Source organism: Cricetulus griseus, chromosome 6, assembly GCF_003668045.3.
Source record: "Cricetulus griseus strain 17A/GY chromosome 6, alternate assembly CriGri-PICRH-1.0, whole genome shotgun sequence".
NCBI classification, from domain to species: domain Eukaryota; kingdom Metazoa; phylum Chordata; class Mammalia; order Rodentia; family Cricetidae; genus Cricetulus; species Cricetulus griseus.
This window is the reverse complement of record NC_048599.1, coordinates 88,109,040-88,135,556: the sequence shown is the minus strand read 5'-3', so window position 1 is coordinate 88,135,556 and position 26,517 is coordinate 88,109,040. Positions and strand designations below refer to the sequence as shown.

Here is a 26,517-nt window from a genome sequence, read left to right as displayed (position 1 = left end):
TAATAGTTTGTGTTTCTTTATCTTATACTGGTTTCTGAGACTGAACAGTGTCTCAGGTTATCTGCACACTTCTTATTCACCAAGTGTAGAGTCAGGACAGGAATGGGTGTAGGCCCTCAGGATATGGAGTCAGTTTCCACTAAAGCTGCTGAGACAGTATAATAATAATGATGAAATACGTGTTATGGTCTTGCATAAAATTTCTGTTTACAATTCACCTCGAGGATTTGATGCAAGGGCTAAAACAATGAATGAAAGTCAGAAAGCAACTCTACTTAAATCTCAAAATGGAATATCATACTTTATTTACCCTTTTATGAGATTTGCTCTCACTCATCTCATGATCTTCCTCTTCTACTCATACTGGCAATGATAATCTTTTCCTTTTGACTGTGTCTCTTCACAAAATTGTAATAGGCATGATTGCTATACACATATAGGGGTTAGAACACTTGAAGCACAAAGGCTTGGCTTCTGGTCCTGTGTATTCTGTGGTTCCTATTTGTCTGAATAAACAGTGCTAAAACCAAAATGAGAGAAGTATGTTCGAGAGATGAAAATACACAGTACAAAGTTTACAACGGAAGTATATTAGTAACACCACACTAGACTGTTTAAAACTAGATAGACTTTGCTGAGGAAATGGTATTTACATTTGGCTCTCTGTCCAGACAGAAACAGAGACTAGGGGTTTTAGAAAAGGAATGTTCAACATATGGAACTTACAGAAAAAGTGGCTGTCTAGTTGTGATTATATGGAGTGGAAGTGGTGAGGCATAGCTGGAACAGAGATGCTGAAAGCTACAGTGAATATCTCAACCACTGTGTTCAGAAGCAGTAGTAACTTTACAGCGTATGAGTCATTTCATTTTACCTGTTCACTTGTCCATTTACAGTAATGATAGGTAGAAGGCAAAGGGGGAGAGAATATACAAAAATGAAGCTGAAAATATAAATGCTGGTCCTTGTTATCTAATTGGAAACATAGAAAAGATATATCAATAAAGACCATCAGGGATTTTATTTATAAACTCCTGGAATATTCAAACTTTTTTCTGTATTAATTAATAGATTAGGTAGGTAGATGATATACAGACAGATAGATATATGTGAACATGTATATTTGCATGTGTATATCCCAATATGATTTATTGCATTTCTTCCACTAAATTTTATGAGACATTGGGACATAATAACTGTAAAATGTTGTGCCAAAATAACCATAGCCTAAACTATGCAAATATAAAAATTGTCTTTTATCAAACAGAAAGTAAATATTAAATTCTGCTGTTCCTCAAGAAAATGGTTGGGGATGAGAACTTTCAGTCTTTCTCTAAGACAGGGACGCTGGCAGGGAAGTCAAGCTTCAGATGCCCTGCATGGTAAGTCTGCTTTGTTTGGCTTTCAGCATCAATATTACTAACAGACTTCCATTATGAATTTTGTACATGTTTGTTTAATCATGTCATCTGTAGTACACTGTTCTCTCCTTTTTGTTTGAAAGTTTATAGTCTTCTGATCCAAATACATTGTAAAAACTTGCTTGTTTTTCACAGAGCACCTACATATGACCCAGGATGAGAAGCAAAGCCTTTGAACTCCATATTTTCTAACCCCTGTCATTTTCCAGGGAAACTGAATTAATTGTTTTACTAAAAGTTAGAGGTGAACAGCAGATGTCTGTAGCAAAAGAACCCTGACTGTTCATTACAACTAAGCTCATAAGAACCTCCACACAAAAAATATGAAATTGCACCAAATAACTCAGTGATTTTTTTTTTATTTCAGGAGATAAATATATCTTTTCTTTAATTTTTATTACATTTATTTCTCTGTGGGTCTGCCTGCCTGTCTCTGTGTCTATCTCTCTGTGTCTCTGTCTCATCTCTCTGTCTTTCTGTCTGCATATGTGTGTGTGTATGTGTGTGTGTGTGTGTGTGTGTGTGTGTGTGTGTGTGTGTGTGTGTAGCATAGAATATATATGAAAGTCAAAGGACATCTTACAGGAGTCTGTTTTCTCTTTCTGTCATGTAGGTTCTAAGGCTCAAACTCAAGTCATCAGGCTTGGTGGGGGCACCTTTTTCTGCTGAGCATCTCACCAAGTCCTGGTGAACAAACCTTAATAACAGGTATTGTTTTATAATTTAATATATATATATATATATATATATATATATATATATATATATATCACCCAAAATTACTTTCCTTCTTTCAAGAAGCCTTATGTTTTTAAACTTTTGTTTTTGAAGTCTGGTTTCCTAGGTGGGATGTATCAATTAGGTTGCCTAGAAATGTGTTTTCCTATTTATTGCCATTAAATTATGCTATCCTTTCATCCTAAATGATGACTTTTCTCTAAGGTTAGTATCACTAGAATCTACACTATTAGAGGTGTTCTATTTTGATTTTGCCTTCATTACAGAGATCCTATGTTCAAGATTCTATGTAGTTTTGTTGTTTCATGTTTGTAAAGCCCATAAAAGTTATTTTTATCATGTGGCCACTACAGAAAAGCTATCAAGATCATTCAGGATGATATTTATCTCAGCCACTTCGAGGAAAACTTGGATTTGAAACAATGTAAAAACTGAGCAAATAACTAGAAATAAAAGTTTTATGAAAGGGAAGGCTGTGACTGGATAACAAGTAATGAAAGTTACCACAGCAATAACACAGGAATGTGTAGACACATATCTACATGCTTTGTTTATATCCAGTCTACTATCCTCTATAGCAACACAGCAGGAGATTGTTTTATTTCACATAATTACATGTAGGTACGTTGGTGCTCAAGCTTTATATCTCTAGTGGGCAGAAAAGTGGTATTTGAGTGTGCTCATCAAAGTGGCACACTCCTTTCACTTGGCCTCACTGATAACACTGAGAATCTCAGTGGGAACTGACCTCTGTCATTTGAGGTTTTAATTAATCTAAGTAAAGTCAAGTTCATCTCTGAGCATTATAACACTTGGGAAATTGTTCCTTTCTTTCTGAAGATGATTTCTATTCTTCTATTGTCAACTAATAGTACCTTAAATAAATAATTAATTGATTTTACATTCATCTTTTTTTCTTGATAAAAAGATTTTTTTCATAAGGTATATTCTGAATACCTTCCCCTCCACTAAGCCATCCAGATTATAGCCAAAATCCACACCCTTTCTTGATCACTGTCCTTAGAAAACATAGGTACCTAAAAAAAAGAAAAAACTATATATATATATTATATATATATATATTATATATATTATATTAATATATATAATAAAGTAAGATAAAAATATAAACAACCATAAATAAAACAAAACAAACAAAAAGAAAGTAGTTAAGCCTCAAACTTTACAACAGGGCTTTGTCCAGGTAATTTTGATTCATCCTTTGAAACAAAAGATAATTATGAAAGAGAAAAGAATGAGTGTAATATTTTAAGGAATGTTTTATAGGACTAAATTAAAATAGAGGCATTAGCAAATCAAACTATATGACATGTGAAGATATCACAACAAAAGAAATAATTACAGACAAAAGAAAACCATTCTTAACTAACAAATCTCATTGTTTTGCTAGGTTGCAATTCAAGCAATATCAAGATTGAAAAATGCCTTTAAAAAGATTTGCAGAAGTATGAAATTTTCAGGAAAAATATGAAAATGTAAGTTTTTTCATAAAATTTGTATGATATATATTTTATCAGCCATCTAATATAAAATATATAAATATAAAGTAATACCACCAGAAAATTTGACATAAAACTTGCTTTTTCTGAAAATTCATCAGTACTGTAATTATGGTCACAATTATGTGTAAGGTAAAGATATACAGAACTAAAGATATAAATATACCCATTTATCTCTCTAGAAGTATATATAATAAACTGAAGGTATTTCTATCAGCACAGAAAAAGTATGAATTCAAATCAGTTATATTTATTTATCTTTATATGTTTACTTTGATTTGTTGACTTAATCATGATAATAAATTATTCTAAAGTAACCCAAAATTAATCAAGTGATCTAAAGTATTGGAAAACATCTAATATTTACCAAAAGCAATGATTCTTCTAGCATTAGATAACATACTTCATGCTTCAGAAATTGTTGCTTTATAAAATTATCATTTATGAAAATAAAAATTATATGTCTCAAAGAAAATATGTATGTATTATTACACTGTTTAATTTAAATTTATACTTGAGATTGTAAAATATAAAAACATGTGTTCAGTGAGATGCAGGAGCTGAAGAGCTGCTGCTATAACTGACAACCTGAGATCCGTTCTCTGGACCCACATGGTAGAAGTAGAGAATCAACTTCTCTGGCCTTCACTTGAATGTGATGGCATAAGTACACAGGAAGGCATACATACACACACACACACACACACACAGAGAGAGAGAGAGAGAAAGAGAGAGAAAGAGAGAGAGAGAAACATAAATGAACATGATAATAGTTTTATAGAAATTCTATGTCAAATTTATGATATGAAATTATTGAGAATTTTTTAATCATATAAGATACAAATGTTTAGATAAGCAATGGAAAGAAAACATAAAACTTAAATTGTAATAATGGATGTTTTCACATAATATTGAGAAAATATATAATTCACAATATATATGTAAATATACATAAGTATATATGGACATATGCCATTTTAAAGAACATTTTTCAAGTTTAAGGGTATCAAAAATTTTAATAAAAGCTCAAACTTATAGGTAGAAAAGCTTAATTTTCAATGGAATAAACCTAAGTGTAGTAAGAATATTATAATATGGTTTTCTTTGATTATAACAACTTAAAGAATCATCCAAACCCTTATTTTATCATCGTTATGGCAAAGTGGTATATTGAATATAAGAGGTAATAGTAAAATATGATTAAATAAATTGCTTAAAGTATAATTTATCCAGAAGCTAAAGGATTAGAATAATAGCACAAAGATGAATGAATTGAATTGAGATTTTGGTTTTAATGGAATTACTAATCTTAGTGGTTAATTGCATTAAATATCCCCTTTCACAGAGCATAGGTAAGAAATCTATGTAGTTATGTACATATTCATGTACTCATTTCATCATACACATATATGTATGCATGCACTCATGTAGGTACTAATTTCATCAAAACATTTATAATGAGGTAGAGAAAGTATATGTGCTCATATCCAGCCAACAAACACATGTTTTTTTCTAAGTTTCCAAATCACTAAATCACTTTTTCAAAGAATAAATTCTACACTTTGGAATATTAACAAGAATCAAGGTACTTGAACAACATTCATATTTTTCAGTCCTCAAGTTCAAAAACTTTGACCCAGACCATTAGCTTCTTAGTCAATGGTAAATCTCTTTGAGACCTAGGTATCGATGCTGAATTTTTAAAAGAAGGATTTTGGGGTAACTGAAAAATTCAGAGATTTCATGACAAAGAAAGCTGTAACTAACAGCCTGGGGAAGAACTGGAGAATTTCAAGACCAGGACACTGACCCCAATATGCCATTTCTTTCTTGGCAGGTTAAACATTTGTCAGCTACTTCCTGCCTACTACAACCATTGACATGATTCATAACAATAGTGTGACTGAATTCATTTTGTTTGGGCTGACACAGGATCCAGAAAAACAGAAGGCAGTATTTGGAGTCTTCTTGATTCTTTACATTATGACACTAATGGGGAACTTTCTCATTGTGATGACCATTAAGATAAGTCAGACACTTGGGAGTCCCATGTACTTTTTTCTTTTCTATTTGTCATTTGCTGATGCTTGTTTCTCTACAACTACAGCCCCTAGGTTGATAGTGGATTCCCTCTCTCAGAAAAAAACCATTACCTACAATGAATGTATGACTCAGGTCTTTGCAGCTCATTTCTTTGGGTGCATGGAGATCTTTGTACTAATCCTCATGGCCTTTGATCGCTATGTAGCAATCTGTAGGCCTCTAAGATATACAACTATAATGAGCCAGCGTGTCTGTGGTGTATTAGTGATTCTTGCCTGGGTTGGTTCTTGTATCCACTCTTCAGCACAGATTTTCTTGGCTTTAAGACTACCATTCTGTGGCCCAAATGTGATTGATCACTATTTCTGTGATTTGCAGCCACTGTTGAAACTTGCCTGCATGGATACCTATGTGATAAATTTGCTAGTTGTGTCTAATAGTGGTGTCATATGCATGGTAAGTTTCATACTGCTGCTTATCTCCTATATTGTAATTTTATACTCTCTGAGAAACCATAGTGCAGAAGGAAGACGAAAGGCCCTTTCTACTTGTACTTCTCATTTCATTGTGGTGGTCATATTTTTTGGTCCCTGTATATTTATATACACACGTCCACCAACCATTTTTCCAATAGACAAGATGGTGGCTGTGTTTTATACAATCGGGACACCTTTGCTCAACCCTCTTATCTATACTCTGAGGAATGCAGAAGTAAAAAATGCCATGAAAAAATTATGGTGTGGTAAAATATGACTTCAGTTGATGAACAATAAATGATAATTCTAAAGTATAGCTCCTTAAGAGTTTAGTTTTGATACATGACCTGGAAAAATAAAATATTTCTGAGAATATATAGTTAAGATTTCTGTCTTTCTATGTGTGTATAAATAACAGCCTGGGACTAGTGAGATGGCTTAATAGTAAATGTTCTTGTCACCAAGCCTGATGACTTTAGTATAATCCTTGGAACCCACAGGCTAAGGAGAGAATAAACTCCCATATGTTTCAGTGACCTCCTCACATGTGTCGTGTTAGGTAGAGACACAGAAATAAGTATAAACATAAACACATGCAATAAAAATTCTAAAAGTCATAATCAATATGGATAGAAAATTGATTAATTTTCTATACATATACATATAGATAGGTAAAAATTAATTGGTAAATAATTGTATATAGGTGAAAGTATGTATATTGATTACTTTTAAATATTTTATTCTACTCTATTTTAAACATGTTTATAAAAATCCATACAGAGCAAACTTTATACTTTACCAAGCTAAGGATTAAAAGCATGATTTTAGAAATAATAATCTGTCTACATCCTTACCTCCCTGGGGGATTTACAGTGATGGACAATTGAACTATGGCAAATACTTGAAAGTACACCTGAAACCCAGACTTTTCCTGAAAAGCTAATGGACCTCCTGTGGATGGTGACGGGAGGAGCCTTTCATTTGGATGTGAACTGGAGTGTTTTTCACATTGTCATTGGAGAAGTAGGGCCAGGAGAGGAGAAATTTAGGCAGCCTGAATATACAGACAAAGGAAGAAGACCATTGTCTAATAGGGGTAAAAGACACATAAGGATAGAGGGGGTGGTTCAGAGAGGCATGGAAAGACTGATTTTCTCTGGGTGGAGAGAAAGAATATCATCAACCTTATTGTTTGTTTCAGCTATGTGAATATTTGAAAGAAAAATGTACTTTCTGCTTAAGAATGTATTGTTAACCTGGAATAAGTTAAATTCTTAGTAGCCCTTGAGTACCAGAAATGACGGAAAGAACAGGACTTGTTTGTTGGCTTTAACTAGTACATGAAAATTTAGAATTCATATTTCCAAGAAGGAAAGTCAAAGCTAGAGCTTACCCCCTTGGACTTTTACCTATTTGAGTATTTTCAAATGTGTATTTTCATTTTCAATATAATCTAATCAATATTATTATAATTCACACACACTCTGAACTCTTCTTCTCACAATAAAATAAAGCCATGCTTTTTCACTATCACAGGTTATAAATTACATTGTTACCCAAAAATACCACTTCAAGTGATATATGGTCTTCTAGAATTCAATTCATTGGTAAGTAGTTTGGGTAGCATGCAGAAGGCCCTGGGTTCTATCCTGAGAACAAATAAGAAACAAATAAACAAAAAATAAGAGGTGATGAAAAAGGCACTGCACTGTGTCAATAAGAGCATTTCCCATTTGAACATGGGGGTTATCATATAACAAATTTTTCCAATAATTTCATTATGAACAATTGATAGCAGATTAGGAATTGATATCTCAAATGATATTTTAAAAAGTTTCTATTCTCCTATTCATAAATGTCAATTTTGCTTATATCCTTTCCAAATGGATATTCATAATTTTCATTATTTTATGTCTTTGAGTTTTGTTTTCAACACCCATGGAGATTTTTAAATATAATTGCTTGTAAGTAAGTAAAAAACAAATAAACATCTATTTCTCACCTTTGGCTGTTCCTTCAAAGTTCATATTGCAAGAAAGACCTCTTTATAAGTCTTTAAATGCAAATTTATAAGGCTACATGAAGTCTTCTAGATGTTAGGCAAACTTGGAGTTCCATATCCACCAGTTATTAGATAAGGCCTCCATCAGATATTTACATGCTGAGTTGAAATGCACCAATGCCAGCTTTGATCATGATTGTCACCATGCAAAATTGTGGAATCACCTAAAAGATAGGTCTCTGGGCATGCCTGTGAGGGATGTTGTTAATGTTCATTTAGATGGAAAAGCACACCCTAACCGTAGGTGACTGAATTCAATGGCCAGGGGTCTCTTGGACTGCATTAAATAGGTGGAAGATTTTGTGTTTTTACTTTCTTCTCAAAAATGACATTTCTAATTATATACCCTTGGTACAGAGGAAACTATCTACCCTTTGCTGTCACTGAACACATCCTCTCACCTATTCAAAATGCTGTATCTTTCCACTCCACTCAGGCTGTTTCCTACAAGACTTCTTTGTGGTTCCCTGTGAACAGTGAATGGCAAATGTCTATACCTCTCTATCCCTGAGAAACAAACACTGTTAAGTAATGAACACTGTCATTATGGGAATAGTGTCAGCGAGAAACTACTGTGCATATCTTTTACAAAGTTAACAAGTGACTATCCCTGCCTACACTTTTATGATCTCAGTCCTTTGGGCCCATCAATGGGTTTGGTTTCGGGCTAAGAAATAGGAATAACAGAGTGATAGTTCATCTGAATTTAGTATTACAAATCATTTTGACTCATGCTGGTCAGCATTTGCCCTCTTTCCCTCTTAATTTGGAAATTCATATACTGTCATTATTATGGAAATAAGCAGAGTGGATTGAAGATTTTTGTGATTTCATATTATCTCTAATCAAACTTTTAAATTTAATGCTTACTGGCATAATAAATGTTGGTGTATAAATATGTTGAATGTCAGCTATTACTATGTGATGATTTATTTCCATTGATAAAGGAGTCGCACATTAGTCCCATATTTTGCTAAGCATTTTCTTCAAAGACATATTTAATGAGAAAATCACACTGTTTGTTAAAAATAATATTCTTTGGGGTTTTTTGCAACAGATTCTCTGTCTATGTAGCTTTGTATATCCTAGAACCCATTTTGTACACCAAGATAGCCTTGAACTGAAGACATCCTTTTACTTTGGCTTCCTGAATGTTTTGGGGAATAAAGGCATGAGCCACCATGCCCAGCCTTCAAAAGTACTTTTAATTCTGTTTGCTAAATTAGTCAGCAAAGCAATAGGTGATTCAAATTTGTAGGATGAAGTTGAAAATATTTTAACAGTAAGAATTAACTAATATCATACTCTTTCTTAGGTTGAACTTTATCAATTTAGGAATCCCTACATATTAAACACATAAAGTTAAGCATCTCACTCTATGATGCTTCCCAATATATAGTATTTGTAATTAATACTCAATAAAACCATTGCTGAGATTTTTCAAAAATATCCAAATAATGATATTAGTTCTAGAATTTCTATTCATTATTGTTAAATAGCACAATAAGTATAAAATTAGATAGATTATATTATCATGGAATACTTCTAAAGTAATTGTGTATGTTGCTCTTCAATTGAGAAAGGAAAAATTAGATTATAACTCATTCACACTTTCTACTCAATTTACACTACAGATAAAAATTGGACTCTATCAATGTTATGAAAGAAGTTTCAAATCTGAGTCACTTTGACAAGGACCTATGTCCTCCCACAGACATATATGCAGCAGCATCGCTCCCTTTCTAAGTTTGCTTCCTTCCACTGTGTGTATAGATCATGTTCCTCCAATTTTTGGTCTCTTAAATTTTCTGCAAATTGCCATGGATATTTACTCTTTTATTTCCCCCTTTAGAATTTTCCATCTACTGATAGTCATGTGGTCGTTTGCATTATAATACTTTTATGAATCATTTGTTTTTATCATTATTATGATTATAATATCTTATTATTTATCCTGAAGAAATCATATGAAAAAAGAATATCTCAAATTTCATCCCTGAGTAGAAATCTTCACAATCTCCCAACATAAAGCAACTTATTAAAACTCATCATAGAATTCTACTTAATAATATCTCTGATACTTGGGTTATTTATATTTTATTTTTTCTTTTTTGTTTTTCGAGACAGGGTTTCTCTGTGTAGCCTTGGAGCCTATCTTGGCACTCGCTCTGGAAACCAGGCTGGCCTGGAACTCACAGAGATCCACTTGCCTCTGCCTCCCAAGTGCTGGATTAAAGGCATTTGCCAATAATACCCGGCTTCTTGGGTTATTTTTAATTACTAAGTTACTTAATAATTTAGATAACTATAAAATGCATCCTTGATCATTATTCTGAAAGAATAAAGATATTTACTGAGGCCATAACTCAGTGGTAAAACACTTATCCATGATGGGAAAGGTTCAGTGGCCAATCCCCACTTTGTTGAGAAAACTAATGGCAGAAAAGGAAGAGAGAGTATAGTGATGCCGGGTGGCTTCACTAGAAAACAACACTCAGTCTTACAGTTAATATTTTATTCATGCAAATTCATTGAAGATATTTATAAATTCAGAAACATTGCTTCATACAAGTGTATAATGTACTTTAATCATATTCTGAACTCTATTCATTGTCAATTTGTTGCTCAACACCCCTACTTTGTCTCCTTCTATCTTCTGAATAGTTCCAGTTCTCTTCTCATATTACATACTTCTGTTTCTTTTTACATGCTTTGATTTCCAAGAAAGGACATTTTTATTCATTATTCATTTCTGAAAAAAAAACTATTTCTTATGAGAAACATGATGCTTAGCATAAAAGTTACTTGAAAAAGAAAATCTTCTACCTCCTCCAAAGTTTCTTCATAGCATTTTTCATCTCTGCATTCCTCAATGTGTAGACAAAGGGATTCAGCATGGGTGTGACAATTGAATCTGACACAGCCATGGCCTTGTCTATGGTGTAGGTAGACACAGGCCTCACATATAAGAAAATGCATGGCACAAAGAATAACACAACCACTGTGAAGTGAGAACCACATGTAGAGAGGGCTTTTTGTTGCCCTTCAGAATTATGAGTCTTTAGAGAACATAGGATAATTATGTAAGAGGCAATTAAAATAAGGAAGATGGCCATACACATCACGCCACTGTTGAAGATGACAATAAGACCCAGGGTGTGGGTATCCATGCAGGCCAATTTCAGCAACTGAAACAAATCACATATGAAGTGATCTATGATATTGGGACCACAGAAAGGTATTTGATACATGAACAGAAGCTGAATGGTTGCATGTGTAAACCCCCCTACCCAAGCTCCTCCCAACAGCATGCAACACATGTGAGGACTCATGGTGGTCATGTAGTGAAGAGGTTTACAAATGGCCACATAGCGATCGTAGGCCATCACAATGAGGATTATGATCCCCACACCTCCAAAGAAATGTTCTGCAAAGAGCTGGGCCATGCAGCCTTCAAAGGAAATGGTAGTATTTTCAGAAAGGGAGTCTACAATCAGCTTTGGGACAATGACAGAAGAATAGGTGATATCTACTAGGGACAAAAAAGTGAGGAAAAAGTACATCGGTGATCTCAGACTCTGACTTGTGATCATGGTCACTATGATGAGCACATTTCCAAGCACCATGACCACATACATGATTAGAAACACAGCAGAAAGCAGTTTCCGCAAGTGCCAGTTCTCTGTAAGACCCAAAAGTATGAACTCCGTCACATTGTTTTGATTTCCCATTTATCTTGTGATTAGCATTCCAGCTCACAGCTGTAGAACCTAAAAAACAAAGTGTGATTTAAAATGAATCATAATTGGGCTTCTAAGTCATTAGTTCTTATATTGACTTACTAAATGGCTACCCACTCTGCATATATGGTAGAATAATTTTTTCTTTGAATTATAATCATATAGGCCAGTATGGTGACCCATGCCTGTAATCTCAGCACTTGGATCCAGGAAGAGTAGAAGTTAAAGACCAGAGTCATTTTTGGCTGCATAGTAGTTTGTTCCTGGTTAATCTATGTGAGACTCTGTATCAAAATAAAACTGTTCTTTCAGATTAAATGGATTCTTCTCTCTGCTTCGATGCTTACAGTAATTATCAGTGTACAAGCTTATGAACTGTATGGGTGGTTAGGCTTCACTTGAAAAATAAAAAGACTGGGGCTCACTCAGCTTAGGAATATTGTGGTATCAGCATAATGGCCAGTATATTCCTACTTTATATGTAAGAAAATTCAGTAAATTGACTTATTCTGTCTTCTTCTTTTATTGAAAATAGATTTTTCATACAATATATTCTGATTCTGATTTCCCTTCCTTATATTTCTTCCCATTGCTCCCCTCCTCCCCTATTATCAGGATCCACCCTTTTCTCTCTTTCCATGCAAAACAACCAGGTAATTATGGGATAACAATAAAATAAAATGTAAGGTAATGTAAAAGCAGACAAATCAAAATAGGTAAAACAAATAGAAGGAAAAGATCTCAAGAAAGGGCACAAAAAGCTATAAAGATTCAGAGACACACTTGTGTGCACGTTCAGTAATCTCATACGTACAGAAAACCAGAAGCCATAATATACATGTAAAACTTGTGTGGGAAAAAAGATAAATAAATAAGGTAAAATAAAAATTTAAAAGCCTTGACATAACATTATGAGACAGGGATCCTCCAAAGTTGCCATTTTCAAAAATTATATTAATGCCTTTTTAATTTACTGCTTTCCTTCCAAATATGAATTTATATACTGATTACCATCCAATACCCAAGTAGTACTGGTCAATGTTGATGAATTCCTTTTGTGAAAATAAATGGAAGAATGGGAAACTGTGTTTCTTGCTTGGAAATGCATAATTTCTATTTTGTGAAGTCAGCATTTTAAAACAATAGTAATTTAAAAAGAGGTGATAAATTTGAAAAGGGGCACAAGAAGAGTTAGAGGAGTAATATAAATGTGTGGAAGTTATATAAATACAGTTATCATATATGAAATTCTCAAAAAATGAAAAATAAAAAACAGTACAAAAAGCATTTTGCAAACTTCCCTATATTTAAAAATAGACTTTATTGTTTCCATCTCACCTTCCCCCAGTGTGTGTGTAAAATCTAATTTGATTTTCCCTTCCCAACAGGTGGGGTTGAGTTCGGGGAGAAAGTACCTAGATAAACGACTAGAACTGGGGAGCATTTCATAGGTGAGGTAGAACTCCAGTGCAATAGAAACTCCAAGGAATCTACCAAGATGACCCTAGCAAAAATACCTAGTAATGGAGAATACTGAGCCTGAATCTTATGTAACTGGGCAAGGTTTTGGGGCTGGGTTGGTATCTCAATCCCTCCAACAACCAAGACACAAAACCTTCCACCTGCGATTTGTAGTACCTGTAAGATGTTCTGAGGTACAGATGGCCTAGAAGTTATGGGAATGGCTAACCAATGACTTGACCAATTTGAATCCCTGAAGGGTCTGAAATCAGGACAGCCTAGAAATGATTCCTAATAATATTCTGTTACACTTGTACCTAAGAACCTTGAATAGTTGTCATCAGAGAGCAGAGAAGGTTCATCCAGCAACTTATGAGAACAGGTGTAGAGACCCACAGGCAAACATTAGGCAGAGTTCAGAGCTGGAGGTATCCTGTGGAAGATGGGGAGGAAAGACTGTAGAAATCAAAGGGGTCAAAGACACCAGAAATCAGCCCATAAAATCAAGTAACTTGGATTCCTAGGGGGTCACAGAGACTGAAGACAATCAGGGAACACTTGTTTGTTTGAGCTAGGCCCTCTGCATATGTGCTATGGTTGTGTACCTTAGTGTTCCTGCGGGACACCTGACAGTTGGAGCAAAGACAGTCTCTGATGCTTTTGCTTGATTTTGGGATCCTTCTCCTCCTAGTGGTTTGGTTCATCTAATATGAGGAGATATGACTATTCTTGTGGCAGCATGATGTGCCATGTTTGGTTGAACACTGTAGGAGACCTGCCATGATTTTAAAGGATACAGAGAAAGAATCATATGGGGGAGAGGAAAGGCACAGATAGGGACTGGGAGGAGAAAAGGGAAGTTTTGTCTGTGAGGCCAAAACTCAAACTAAAAGTAATGCTAGTAGAAATAAATGAATTGAATGAGTATGAAAAATGTTTAATTAAGGCATAAAGATAGAGAAAGGAAGGCTTGAGTTGATTCCCAACAGAGGGAGGAATGTGAACAAAGGCCCACTGGAGGGGAGAAGGGATATAAAGAATATTGCTCAGAATATAAAGTTTTGGAGTCATAAACACCAGCATATAATGTGACTTCTGCCATACATACCAGCTGCATGACTCACTAGCACTGATGCATTCTTTAAAATGTACATTTATTCACAAATTTTTAATAGCTCAAAAATAATACATTAAGTCACAATATATATGTTAAGAGTTCTATGTGTAATTTCATAAATAGCTTATCAGGACAGACATTATTTCTTAATAGTATATAAATATTTGTCCTGATTTTTGGTCTTTTTTTTTGGTTTTTCAAGACAGAGTTTCTCTGTGACTTTGGAGGCTGTCCTGGAGCTAGCTCTTGCAGACCAGGCCGGTCTCGAACTCACAGAGATCTGCCTGCCTCTGCCTCCAAATTGCAGGGATTAAAGGCTTGCACCACCAACGCACTGCCATTTTCCATCTTTTAAACAATTTTCTCATGCCTGTTGCATGAATGGACTGTATGTCCCTGTATAGGGATTTACTGATTATATGGAGTATGTCTGTAAGACAATTTTCATTACAGAATGGTGGAACCAACTGTTTGTGCATTTGGAAGTGTTAATTTGGTATCCTAAAGCTTCATTCCTATCATTAATGTATGAAATAGCTCTGGTCTATGTTTTATATTTCTTTAAGTCTATTTCTTATTTTTAATTTTTTTTTAGTTTTTTTGATGCAGGGTTTCAAAATAATAATTGTTTCTACTGTCTTCAAGGTTACAGAGCTAATGAAGGCTATAGATTGTATACAATTACAGGAATTTTGTTTGTTGGTGTTCTCTCACCTCTCTCTCTCTCTCTCTCTCTCTCTCTCTCTCTCTCTCTCTCTCTCTCTGTGTGTGTGTGTGTGTGTGTGTGTGAATTTTTCCTCCAAATAAAACCTGAGTAACTACACAGTCTCCAGTGTACTCGTCTCTTGTGTACTCTGATCTTCCAACTAAACATTGCAATTCATCACTTAAATTTTAAAAATAAATATCCCCTTAATACAAATATTTGCTTAACTTTTTGTTGTCTAAAAGCAAGGGGCTACCCTAGCAAATAGAAGAAGCATGAGTAACGTCAGTAGAATTTGGGAGAAAAACAATGTGATGAGGTTCCAATTTTAAAAGTCAAGACATACAGTAAGTGTAGTGTATTCAAACAGTGATGAATTAAGTATCATCATAAAAGTGAGCAAATTACTGACATTACCCTCTCTGTGTGACTATTCTTGCCAACAGTCACTTTAGCAATTGTTGTATATAGAAAGCACTACATTGTAGTTGTGTTTTAATATATAGGATAATCTTAGTAAAAAATGTTTCTATGATTGAAACAGTCATTCATATACAATATTGCCTAGGATTACAAATGTCAAGGGAAATATTTCATTTTCTTAATCAGGGAAGAGAGGCTAATAATGGGGAAAAAAGAGAAATGACATTGTAGACATACAATAAAGTGAAAACTGGGATTCATAACTCATGTCTGAAATCCGAGTCCTTGGGTGACCAAGGCAGTGGGTTTGCAAATTTGAGAGTACCCTGGATAAATAGTGAGGCCCTGACTCAAAATAAAGAAACTAACTAACTAGGTAACTAACAAAAAATAAAATATGTTAAGATATGAGAAATAGAACATAAGCAAAACGACTAGTGAAACATATGTAAGTCAATATAAAAAAAAAACAAAGTATACAAAGTTAGGTATTGTGAAAGACAAAAATCAATTAAAGAGAAACTTGAAAGAAAACAGCCTCACTGGTAAGCATCTCCCTCTCTGTAGCAATTTTTATTCTTTATCCAAGAAATTTAATTCAACAAAGCTTGTCATATTTATTAAATATGAATTCTTTGAAAATTTTATATATTTATTGTATTAAACTCCTACCCTTAACTTCTCAAAGGTATAGCCCCAACTTCCTACACAACCACTCTAACTTCATGTGTTCTTTTTCTAAATTTTATAACCCACTAACTCCAGTTTGCACTGCCGCACATTTCTAGTTGTAGGGCCATACATTGGAACTGGTTTGCCTACTATAATCCACACAGTTAAAGAAAATAGACTGTCCCTTGCCTGGAAACCGTTAACTGCATGTAGCACTTCAGTTAGGGTAGGGGGTAATAAACTCCTTCAAACATCATGTTAAAATGCTAATTTGATCATTTACCGGCAATAAAAACTGTTGTGAGCTCAGGAAGGTATTAGTTCTGTCTTTTACAGAAAACTCTGCAATCACCAGACCAACAACTCAAGTGGAGAGCACTCACCATATTTTAAAAAGTTTATATGCTCTACTTCCGTAAAATGATGAGATCTTCATATAAAATTTTAATTCCTAATTGTTTTGGCAGCTATTTAGAAATTCAGAACAGGTGAAGATTATCCGATATGCTGTAGGGTAACCTGTGATCTGGAATTCACCAGTATTTCATTCACATGAAACAATCTCCTTCAGAGAAGCTAAGAACCAGTGAATTATCCCAGTTTATTTTTTTCTAACCATGTGGAAAGCATCCAGGAATATAAATGAGGGAGCTCACCTAATTATCCAATTTTCATCAAATGTGTAGGCCTGGTACTTTTATTGTGTCCATAGAAAGAATTAAAAAAGGAACTTTAAGACTCTCTGAACCTAATAGAGAGGTAACCTTTCTAGATTACCAAGTGACATACTGTCTTATGAATGAAGAACATTTGCTTGAACAGGGAGCCAAAGGGACACGTACCAATTCATTTCATGTTTCCCTTCTGTTTCCAGATGATTGTGCTTGTGGATGAAATCAGAATGGTTTATTCAGCTTCTTCAGAGAAATGTGATGAATATCTGTTCTTCTCTGGGTATCATTTAGGGCTGTAAGAGCATAGGGTACTTGCTTGAGGCAGATTTGCCTCATCCCAGATTCATCCCTTGAGGCTAGTTCTACTCTACTGAAGGAAATAATTCAGATTTAATGCATTTTCATTCACCAACTGTAATAATAGTGTGTTCCCAAGGGTGCGAAATTCCCTAGGTCCAGATGAAGTTAATGCTTTACCAGGTGAGATATTGACTCTCTGGGTATGGAAGATGTGGTCATTTTCATATATGAAACATAAGTACAAAATGAGAACGAAATAATAATATGAATGACAGCTCTCTATTCTATAAAGTCATTTCATTAGCATTGATTCTACAATTTAATTGGCATATGTCACTATATGTACAATTAATGTCTATATAAGGGCATTTTCTTTTAAGTGCATGGTCTTTGGACAAGTTTATTATATGACCTTCAATTCTCTCTACTTCCTCTAGCTTCTCCTCCCATTATTTCCTTCCATACATCCAGACTCTTCTACCTCACCCTTTCTGATATGTATATATCCATGACTCACATATGTATATAAAAATCCATATATGAGAGAAACATACAATATTTGTCTCTCTATGTATTACTTAACTTGCTTTAATATAATTCCCACTTTTATTTATTTCCAGTAGATGGCATAGCTATGTTCTTTGTGGTTGAATATAATTCCAGTGTATGTATCTATCACATTCTCTTGATGGACAGCTAGATGTGATGAGTGCTGTAATAAACATTGACTTCATAGAAGTATCTCTATAGACTTAAAACTTTTCAGACTAACACTTAGGACAGGGATATCATATATTTTTGCTTTTGAAGAATATCTATACTAATTGATGTATACTAGATAAGTTCATTTAAATTCAATTCATCCATCGTTGCCCATTTTTCCTTCATGTTCAGGAGTATTTGTTATTTGTTTTCTTAATGACTGTCATTCCAACAAATGTAAGTAAGAATTTTAATCCATCTTAAATTTCCATTTTCCTGATTGCTAGTGTGATTTAAACATGAAGTATTTCTCTTAGGATGATGTGTTTGAACACATAGGTGACATTGCTTGAGAAGTCTGTGATACTGTAAGTGTTGGAGCCTTGTGAGACCCAGTAAATGAGTAGAGAAGAGACTTACTAAAGGGCTTAAAACCCAGCCTGCTTCCTGTTCCTTATCTGCCAACTAAGGATGACATGGTATTTGTAAATTGTTCCTAGGAAATATGAACATTCAGTGATTAAAAAGTTTATTAGGTATGAATAAGAACAGTACATATGTTTTGTGTGATTTCCTTTTAATGGCCACAAATTTCAACACACTATATTTGTATCAAGACTACTTTTCAAATTGCCTTGTTCTGATTTGTTTTGTTTGATCCTTACTCTAAATTTGGCAAAAAGTAGCCAACAATAGATATGTCACAGCAATAATCAGGAGCAGTCTTGATATTTTTAATACAATCTCTTTAGAAGACATAATAGAAAAAGGAACATCAGAAACATCTGAACTAAATTTATATTCCAACTCCTACAAATATAAAGAATTTTCTAAGAATAACCATAAATTTCTGTTTTCAAAAACATTTGAAAATGGTTGTAATGATTGGATTGGATGTTTTCTCATTACTTGTTGATAATTTTGTTCCCCTATTAATTATGTTATTGAAGAATATTATAATTTCTAAAACTTTGGAGATATATCCATTAAAGCTTAGTATACACCAGGTATAAGCAACAACAAAAATGGATTTCTTGCACAGATATCAATTGCAGAGAGGGACATGGAAAGTAATGAATGTTAGACAAAAATTATAGAAAGTCAAATTCACTTTAAAATATTATTGTAAAGAAAATAGAGACTGAGTAAAGTGAGAGAAGGAACGGAGGACAGTATGATAGAATCATGGGGTAAAGCTTCACTAGGAGAGTAATATATAGTATTTATCAGAGGAAGAAACTAACTAACAAGGATGATGATTTTGAGGGATACAAAAGAAATGTCACCAAGGAGAGAAAGGGCTTGCACATCAATTAAAAAGGCCTGACTCATCTTGTATGTAAGGAAAAATGAGGTTGAAGAGGTTTTAACATGGGTTCTAATAGTAATATTAATTAGAAAATTCTAGAAAAGGGCAAGATGATTCCAAGGATGAAAAGATGCCAGGCAACATAAATAAATTACATATATTATTAAATCACAAAACAATTTTCTAAATGAAAGATCCATGGGCTTGACAGTAGAGGATGAACAGTGACAATTTTTATAAGTTTTTGAAAGAAAGAATGCTTATGGAAATCACACATAGTTTGACTTGACAGCTACATGATCGTCAATAGAAGCTATTGTCTCATCCACAGTTTCTTCATGGCATTTTTTACCTCTGAATTCCTCAGTGTGTAGATCAAGGGGTTCAACATGGGTGTAACAATTGACTCAGACACAATCATTGCCTTGTCTATGGGATAGGTTGACACAGGCCTCATATACAAGAAAATACATGGCACAAAGAACAACACAACCACTGTGAAGTGAGAGCCACAAGTAGATAAGGCTTTCCGTCTTCCTTCAGAAGTATGAGTTTTCAGAGAACACAGAATAATTATGTAAGAGGCAATTAAAATAAAGAAGATGGTCACACACATCACCCCACTATTGAAGATAACAATGAGACCCAGGGTATGGGTGTCCATGCAGGCCAGCATCAGCAAATGAAACAAATCACACAAAAAGTGATCTATGATATTGGGACCACAGAAAGGTATTTGATACATGAAAAGAAGCTGAATAGTTGCATGGGCAAACCCCCCTACCCAAGCTCCTCCCAATAGCATGCAACACATGTGAGGACTCATGGTGGTCATGTAGTGAAGAGGTTTACAGATGGCCACATAGCGATCGTAGGCCATCACAATGAGGATTATGATCCCCACACCTCCAAAGAAATGTGCTGCAAAGAGCTGGGCCATGCATCCCTCAAAAGAGATGACAGTCTTCTCAAAAAGTGAATCCACAATCAGCTTTGGAGCAATGACAGAAGAAAAGGTGACATCTACTAGGGACAAAAAAGTGAGGAAAAAGTACATCGGTGATCTCAAACTCTGACTTGTGATCATGGTCACTATAATGAGTACATTTCCCAACACCATGGCCACATACATGATTAGAAACACAGCAGAAAGTACTTTCCGAAGCTCTGAGTGCTTTGTAAGACCCAAAAGAATGAACTCTGTCACATTGTTGTGATTTCCCATTTCTCTTGTTTTAGTTGAGTTCCCACTGAAACTTGGAAATCCTGGGAAAAGAAAATATGGTTTGTAATTAGTGATTGCTTGAAATTTTGTCTTTCAAGCCACCAAGGGAACATGCCTCTTTTTTTTTTTCATTCATTCTCCCTCCAAACATTTATTGTTAAAAATTATGCAATATGAAGTATTATTTTAAAGTTATTTCATTCATTTGAAGATCCCCCATGGAAGGCCCCACCCTACATGGGGAGCAGAAAGGGGTTAGGATAGGGGGTCGTTGGGGGTCAGGCGTGGAGGGTAGGGAGAGGGAATTCAGATTGACATGTAAAAGAAGCTTGTTTCTAACTTAAATAAAAATGTATTTAGTTCATGTTTTCCCAGTGATGTTTCTCCAGTTTTAGTAAACTCTCCATCCATTTCTCCATCTCAGACAATTTTGGATGTTATTAGGATGAGAATTTCTGTGGCACCTATTTCTTTTCCCACACGATTACTGGATTTCTTTTAACAGACAAAGGTTTTCCAGACACCTAGTCATGATAGCAGATTTAAAGTAAAGCCAGAACAAGGACAGTGTCTTATAGCTTGAGACTCAACATCTTCTATCAATGATGCTTTTTTTTTTTTAATTAGCTTAACATTCACACTCACTGTGTTAAGGATTGGGCATTGGCTTTGTTTGGGAATGTCATTACCTGAATACTTATTCCACAGAATTGTTTTACATGTTTGTAGTTTTATCAGTGTGTATTACATGTATCTTCCATATATCCTGAAGAATTACTTATTCATTTTTGATAAAATGTCTCACTATTCATCTCTGGTTGGCCTGAAACTTATTATGTAAGTTTGTACCAGCACACATAGCTTTCAAATAGAAAATTTAAAGATTGTTCCTTTTTTTATATTTCTCCTGCTTTCTAAGAAATTAGTGTGAGGGCAGTAGTTTCCAATGTGCTTTAAGACATTTTATATATTCAAACAAAATTGCAGTGAGATGTAAGGCCTGGACAATGCTCATACTGACCCATCCTCAATTCTCTGTCATCTTTTGCCTATGGTCTTTTTAAACATATTTCAAAAGTTTAGATAAATTTAGAAATAAAGAATGAATTTTCAGTTTAGTTGTGAATGACACATTTATCAGTACTTTGTGCTATTTCTCTTCAGTGTTTGTCACTGGGATAATACATTTCTGTTTTATTTTTATTGTATGAGTATGAGTGTTTTGCCTGCATCCATATATGGCCTCTACATGTGGGCATTGACATTGACGTCAGAAATCAGAAGAGGGTGTTAGAACCCTAGACTGGATTCACAGAAGATCATGAGTAACCATGTAAGTTCTGGAACTGAACCTGGGACTTCTGCAAAATCAGTAATGTTCTTGGTGGCTAAGCAATCTCTCCAGCTCCAAGAAGACATTAAAATGACTATTTTAATGAAGTCTAGGATAATTTTATCTCATGTTTTTTATGTTTTCTTTGCCATCTATTTCTGCCCCCACTTTCTTTGAGTATTTAGGCAGATTAAGTGTTCCAAAAACATCTTAGCTGTGACCTATTGCTTTTTTTTCTCCTTTTTATATTAGAAAGAAAATTATTTTACATAAGTTCATTAACAGACTCAGAAACTGCCACACAGTGAGCATCCATTTCGAGTTGCGAGTTGACTATATCATCTTCAGTATGACAGAATCACTAATGTGCTATGTCCTATATTTCAAATTGTAGGCAACCTATCTATGATGCTACTTCTTTCTCAGTCCTATGTGTTTTGTGTGTGTATGTAATTATTTTTTTCACCAGATAAAACATTAGAGTCTACAAATTTTATAAAACCCTGCAATCATTCAGGATCACAACTAAATTTATATATACCCTAAATAAATTTATATTTATATAGGCATACACACATACACACACAAACACACACACACACACACACACACACACACACACACATATATATATATATATACATATATATATATCATCTTAATAAATATTCTATCAATGAAACTAGGGGCTTTTTGTTAGAAGCACAAGTAACTTCATTAGGGTAAAGAAGGTCATAAAATTATATTGTATAAAATCATTGTAAAGAAAAATAAACTTTGTCATCTAAAGCAGCTGCTACATCACTGCAGTCATCAAAGGACAGAAACTCAGCATTATCTGCTCTACCATGGCAAGCTTCACCATCACAGGCACTGTAGTAATTCTATCAAGTAGTAGCAATTACATTTAGTAGCTGTGTTTTTTATAACGTACTAATTACACAAATGAAATAATCCCTAACAGAAAACAGCCAACTTTACATAGTATTAAGTCTTACAAATGTCAAATATAATAACATATCCTATTTTTACTGTTATTAAATGGCAATAATTAGAAAAGAACAAATGACCCAGGAAGTCTAAATTTAGGAGAAAGTTGGCACACATCTATAATATGTGGTGAATGAGACAGATCCTCCTAATGCTAACTTGGGCTATATAATAAGATTTTGACTCAGAAAAAAAAGTACACATAAAATAAATGAATATAAAAGAAGAAAGAGAAAACAACAAGAAACACAAACATGAACAAGGCAAAAGAGAAGGGAATGCTATCTAGTGGAGGAGCTTTTAGAAGGCAGAGATTGAAGAAGGATAGAAACATTAATGTGAAATCAATAAAAGTACAAGTCACTGGAACATGTCTTGGGGCCAGCCTTACCAGAATTTACTTGCCATAATCTGGCTCATTTTTTTTTACAGAACTCTAAATGATTCAAATAAACCAACTCAAGAAACTTGATCAAATCCAGATTGAAATGTAAGAATGTACAGAATTGTAAACAAACAGCCTGTATTCTGTATATAGGAAAAGTATCACCTACAGCTAAGTAGACAGGTGTGGAGAACAAAGTGCTCATTCACTTTTGGAGAAAAACATACACATGCATGTTTCCTTCATGAGTCATAGGAATTTTGTTAGCCTAAACTATATTTTTATGTTGATTTAACAATGGTGGTACATTTTACAACTTTAACACAGAGTTTGGGGTGTAGAGCAAATTTATCTGTATTTTCAAATTCTTGATCTGTTGTTCTTTGAAATTGGGCAACTATAAATCATCATTCCTAGAAATTTTTAGAAGTTTCAAAATCATAAATGTTTTGAAATACATTTCTAACAGTCTTTAGACCCTATTATTTGGATAACAGATTCATCTCTAAAAAATAAAATATGCTAATTCAGTAATCCTACAGAGAACTATAGCCTACATGAATATTCAAACATTGAAAAACATAGTTTAAAATTCTGATCTCCTAGTAAGCAAGCTACCTGTTATGGAATCACATATAAGCACTGTCCAACTTTGCTGTCCATGAACATGTGAGTATATAATTAAAACATGGAACAAACATAAAAAGGAATATTATTTGGTGCTAAAGAAAATTGAAACTACAAATTTACAAGAAAATGTTTAGACCTAAAATATATATTAAGTGAGACCACCCAATCTCAGAAAGGAATTAACTGTATGTTCTCTCTCATGAAATATTCATCCAAACAATAAACTGAATATTATGCATTCTTCCTGAAGGTTTTTCCAAAAAGAATGTATAAAGGTTCTCAGATTAGTTCCATGTAATGTGTAATGATTTTATTTTTTCTTTCTTTTTGTAATTTTGTTTTGTAATTTTAAAACTTGCTTCACATAAAACAAGCTTGTTCACAGTGGTCCAGCATCATTGAAATGTTTACAGAATTCAGTTTTCTTGAGTGTGTGGGAAAACTTTAAGATCTGAACTTACCCAGTTAACGAAGTCTACCTAGTCAAGTTCATAATCATAAATATTTGAACAAAATATTTAAAACTTTTTATGATTTTTCTGGGTCTTATAGAGGAATAACCTACCTAGGTCACTAGGGAATCTATGTTCTCTCTAATTAAGAACAATTGCTAAAGCATTATCCAAATAGAGACTTACCAATTCATCTCATGCCCCTTTTCTATTTCTGCTGATTGTATTTGGTAAAATGATTTTACCTTGGCTAGAGGAATGTCATGAATTTATATTCTCCTGCTGTGTCTGGACAGGACAACAAGAGCATGGCATACTCACATGAGATGCAAACTTGATGCATCCAGGTGGATCTCTTGAGTATTGCTACACACTGATGTAGATAGTAATTCAGAATTTAAAGATTTGCATTCACCAACTCTAATAATAGCTTGTTCTCTGGGGGTAGAGGTAGGGTAGGGTGTAGAGAGTGTTGTTGAGGACTTCCCTGGGGCAAAAACAATACACTTGTCCCCAGCAGAAGACCAAATCTTCTTTAAAAAATTTACTGCATTTTTTGCCTTTTTATGATTTGAAAACTAAATGCCAGATATCATCAAATTTATAGGAATTAGAATACATGAATTTCTAGCAGAATGAATCCAAGTTAATCTATTGATTCAATTTCCCAAACAATAGTCGTATTGAGACCGGAAAATTCCTCCCAGAATCAGAAAAACAACTCACCTATGTTCAAATTATTCTGGAATTATTCCCAATTTCTATCACATGCATATTGAAGTAATGGTTTACTGTGGTTAAATCGTCAGTTATTTTAAATCCAAGTCACACTCTGTGTAGCTAGCATGGTTCATTTCCAACAACCCTAGACTTTTCCTTATTATTCCACAGTGTAACACACCCCCACCTGATACCATGTCAAGACACCATGACTATGACAAAGCTTTTAAATAAGTTTCCTCTTTATTCATGAGACTTTAGTTTTGAAATAGACAAATTATATCCATGTAGAAAACACAGCCATAAATCCCTGTATCTTTAGCAAGTGGCTTTCAGACTTTGCATCTGTACTGTTCACTATCCAACCCTGATGTTTACTGGCATCTCAATATCCTCCCACGTACACCATAAATTCTTCTGTTATATGATTTTTTTCATTTCCTAGCTGTGTCTGCTACACACACACACACACACACACACACACACACACACACACACACACACACACACCTGCACACCTGTATACCAGAAACAACAACTTAACATTCTTTCTGGGAAGGATTCTCAGAGTGGTTTATCAGCAATCATAAATTGAACATATAACTAACAAGAACTCATAAATTGAACATATAACTAACAAGAACTACAAGGAAATGTACTGACACACACAATTGTTTTATGAGAGGGATGCTTGCTTTCAGCTGTAAATTTATGACATAAAGTATAAGAATAAAGAAGTGTCAATTAAAAGTTCACTGTTACCCTTAAAAAATGATAACACAGCCTTGCAATCCTAGCACTTGGGTGGTGAAAATAGGAAGATTGAAGAAAAGCTAACTTCTGCTACATAATTTAAGGTTACTCAGAGTTCCAAGAAACTTTATCTTCAAAACTTGTACACTAAGTCCAAATGTCTGAGCATAGAAGGATTATAGGTATGGCCATTTCTTTTTTTGTGGTTTTTTGTTTTTCTTTCATTGTTTTTGTTGTTGTTTGTTTGTTTTGGGGGTATTTTTTGAGACAAGGTTTCTCGTACAACCTTGTCTGTCCTGAAACTCCCTTTGTAGATCAGGCTGACCTTGAACCCTCTGCCTCCCAAGTGCTGGGATTAAAGGTGAGTGCCACATTACCCAGCTCAGCCATTTTCATAAAACTTTCTAAAATGAAAAGTGGGAAATAAATCATGATAATGGAAGTAAATATCTCAGCATTATAAAATGTGAATATACTATCAACTTTGCTAATAACTGTCTTTATTTGAATCTTATCCTTACATTTTAAAAATATAATTTGTGGAAGCAAAGAATAGAATGTTGGCTTCTAAAAACTTCAATGAGTAAAGTAAGCTGGAAAGGAAGAGATAAATGATATTGGATAAAAGATACAAAGTTAGACAGAGGGCTTGTATTCCCATGATC

The 26,517-nt window shown here is 34.1% G+C and overlaps 3 protein-coding genes across 3 annotated transcripts; 1 reads left to right on the top strand and 2 right to left on the bottom strand.

The window, feature by feature from the left end:
- The first annotated feature begins 5,522 nt into the window (after nucleotides 1-5,522).
- Nucleotides 5,523-6,783, top strand: LOC100759622 (olfactory receptor 4C11-like). The gene has a single exon (XM_027421121.2). The coding sequence runs from the start codon at nucleotides 5,561-5,563 to the stop codon at nucleotides 6,473-6,475; it is 915 nt and encodes a 304-aa protein (XP_027276922.1). The 5' UTR covers nucleotides 5,523-5,560; the 3' UTR covers nucleotides 6,476-6,783.
- A 4,299-nt stretch (nucleotides 6,784-11,082) lies between these two features.
- On the bottom strand, nucleotides 11,083-11,991 carry LOC100759340 (olfactory receptor 4C6). Its single transcript, XM_027421120.1, has one exon. The coding sequence runs from the start codon at nucleotides 11,989-11,991 to the stop codon at nucleotides 11,083-11,085; it is 909 nt and encodes a 302-aa protein (XP_027276921.1).
- Nucleotides 11,992-19,677: 7,686 nt separating this feature from the next.
- On the bottom strand, nucleotides 19,678-20,589 carry LOC100759057 (olfactory receptor 4C6). The gene has a single exon (XM_027421118.1). It carries the CDS (start codon nucleotides 20,587-20,589, stop codon nucleotides 19,678-19,680), a length of 912 nt encoding a protein of 303 aa, XP_027276919.1.
- Nucleotides 20,590-26,517: the final 5,928 nt, after the last annotated feature.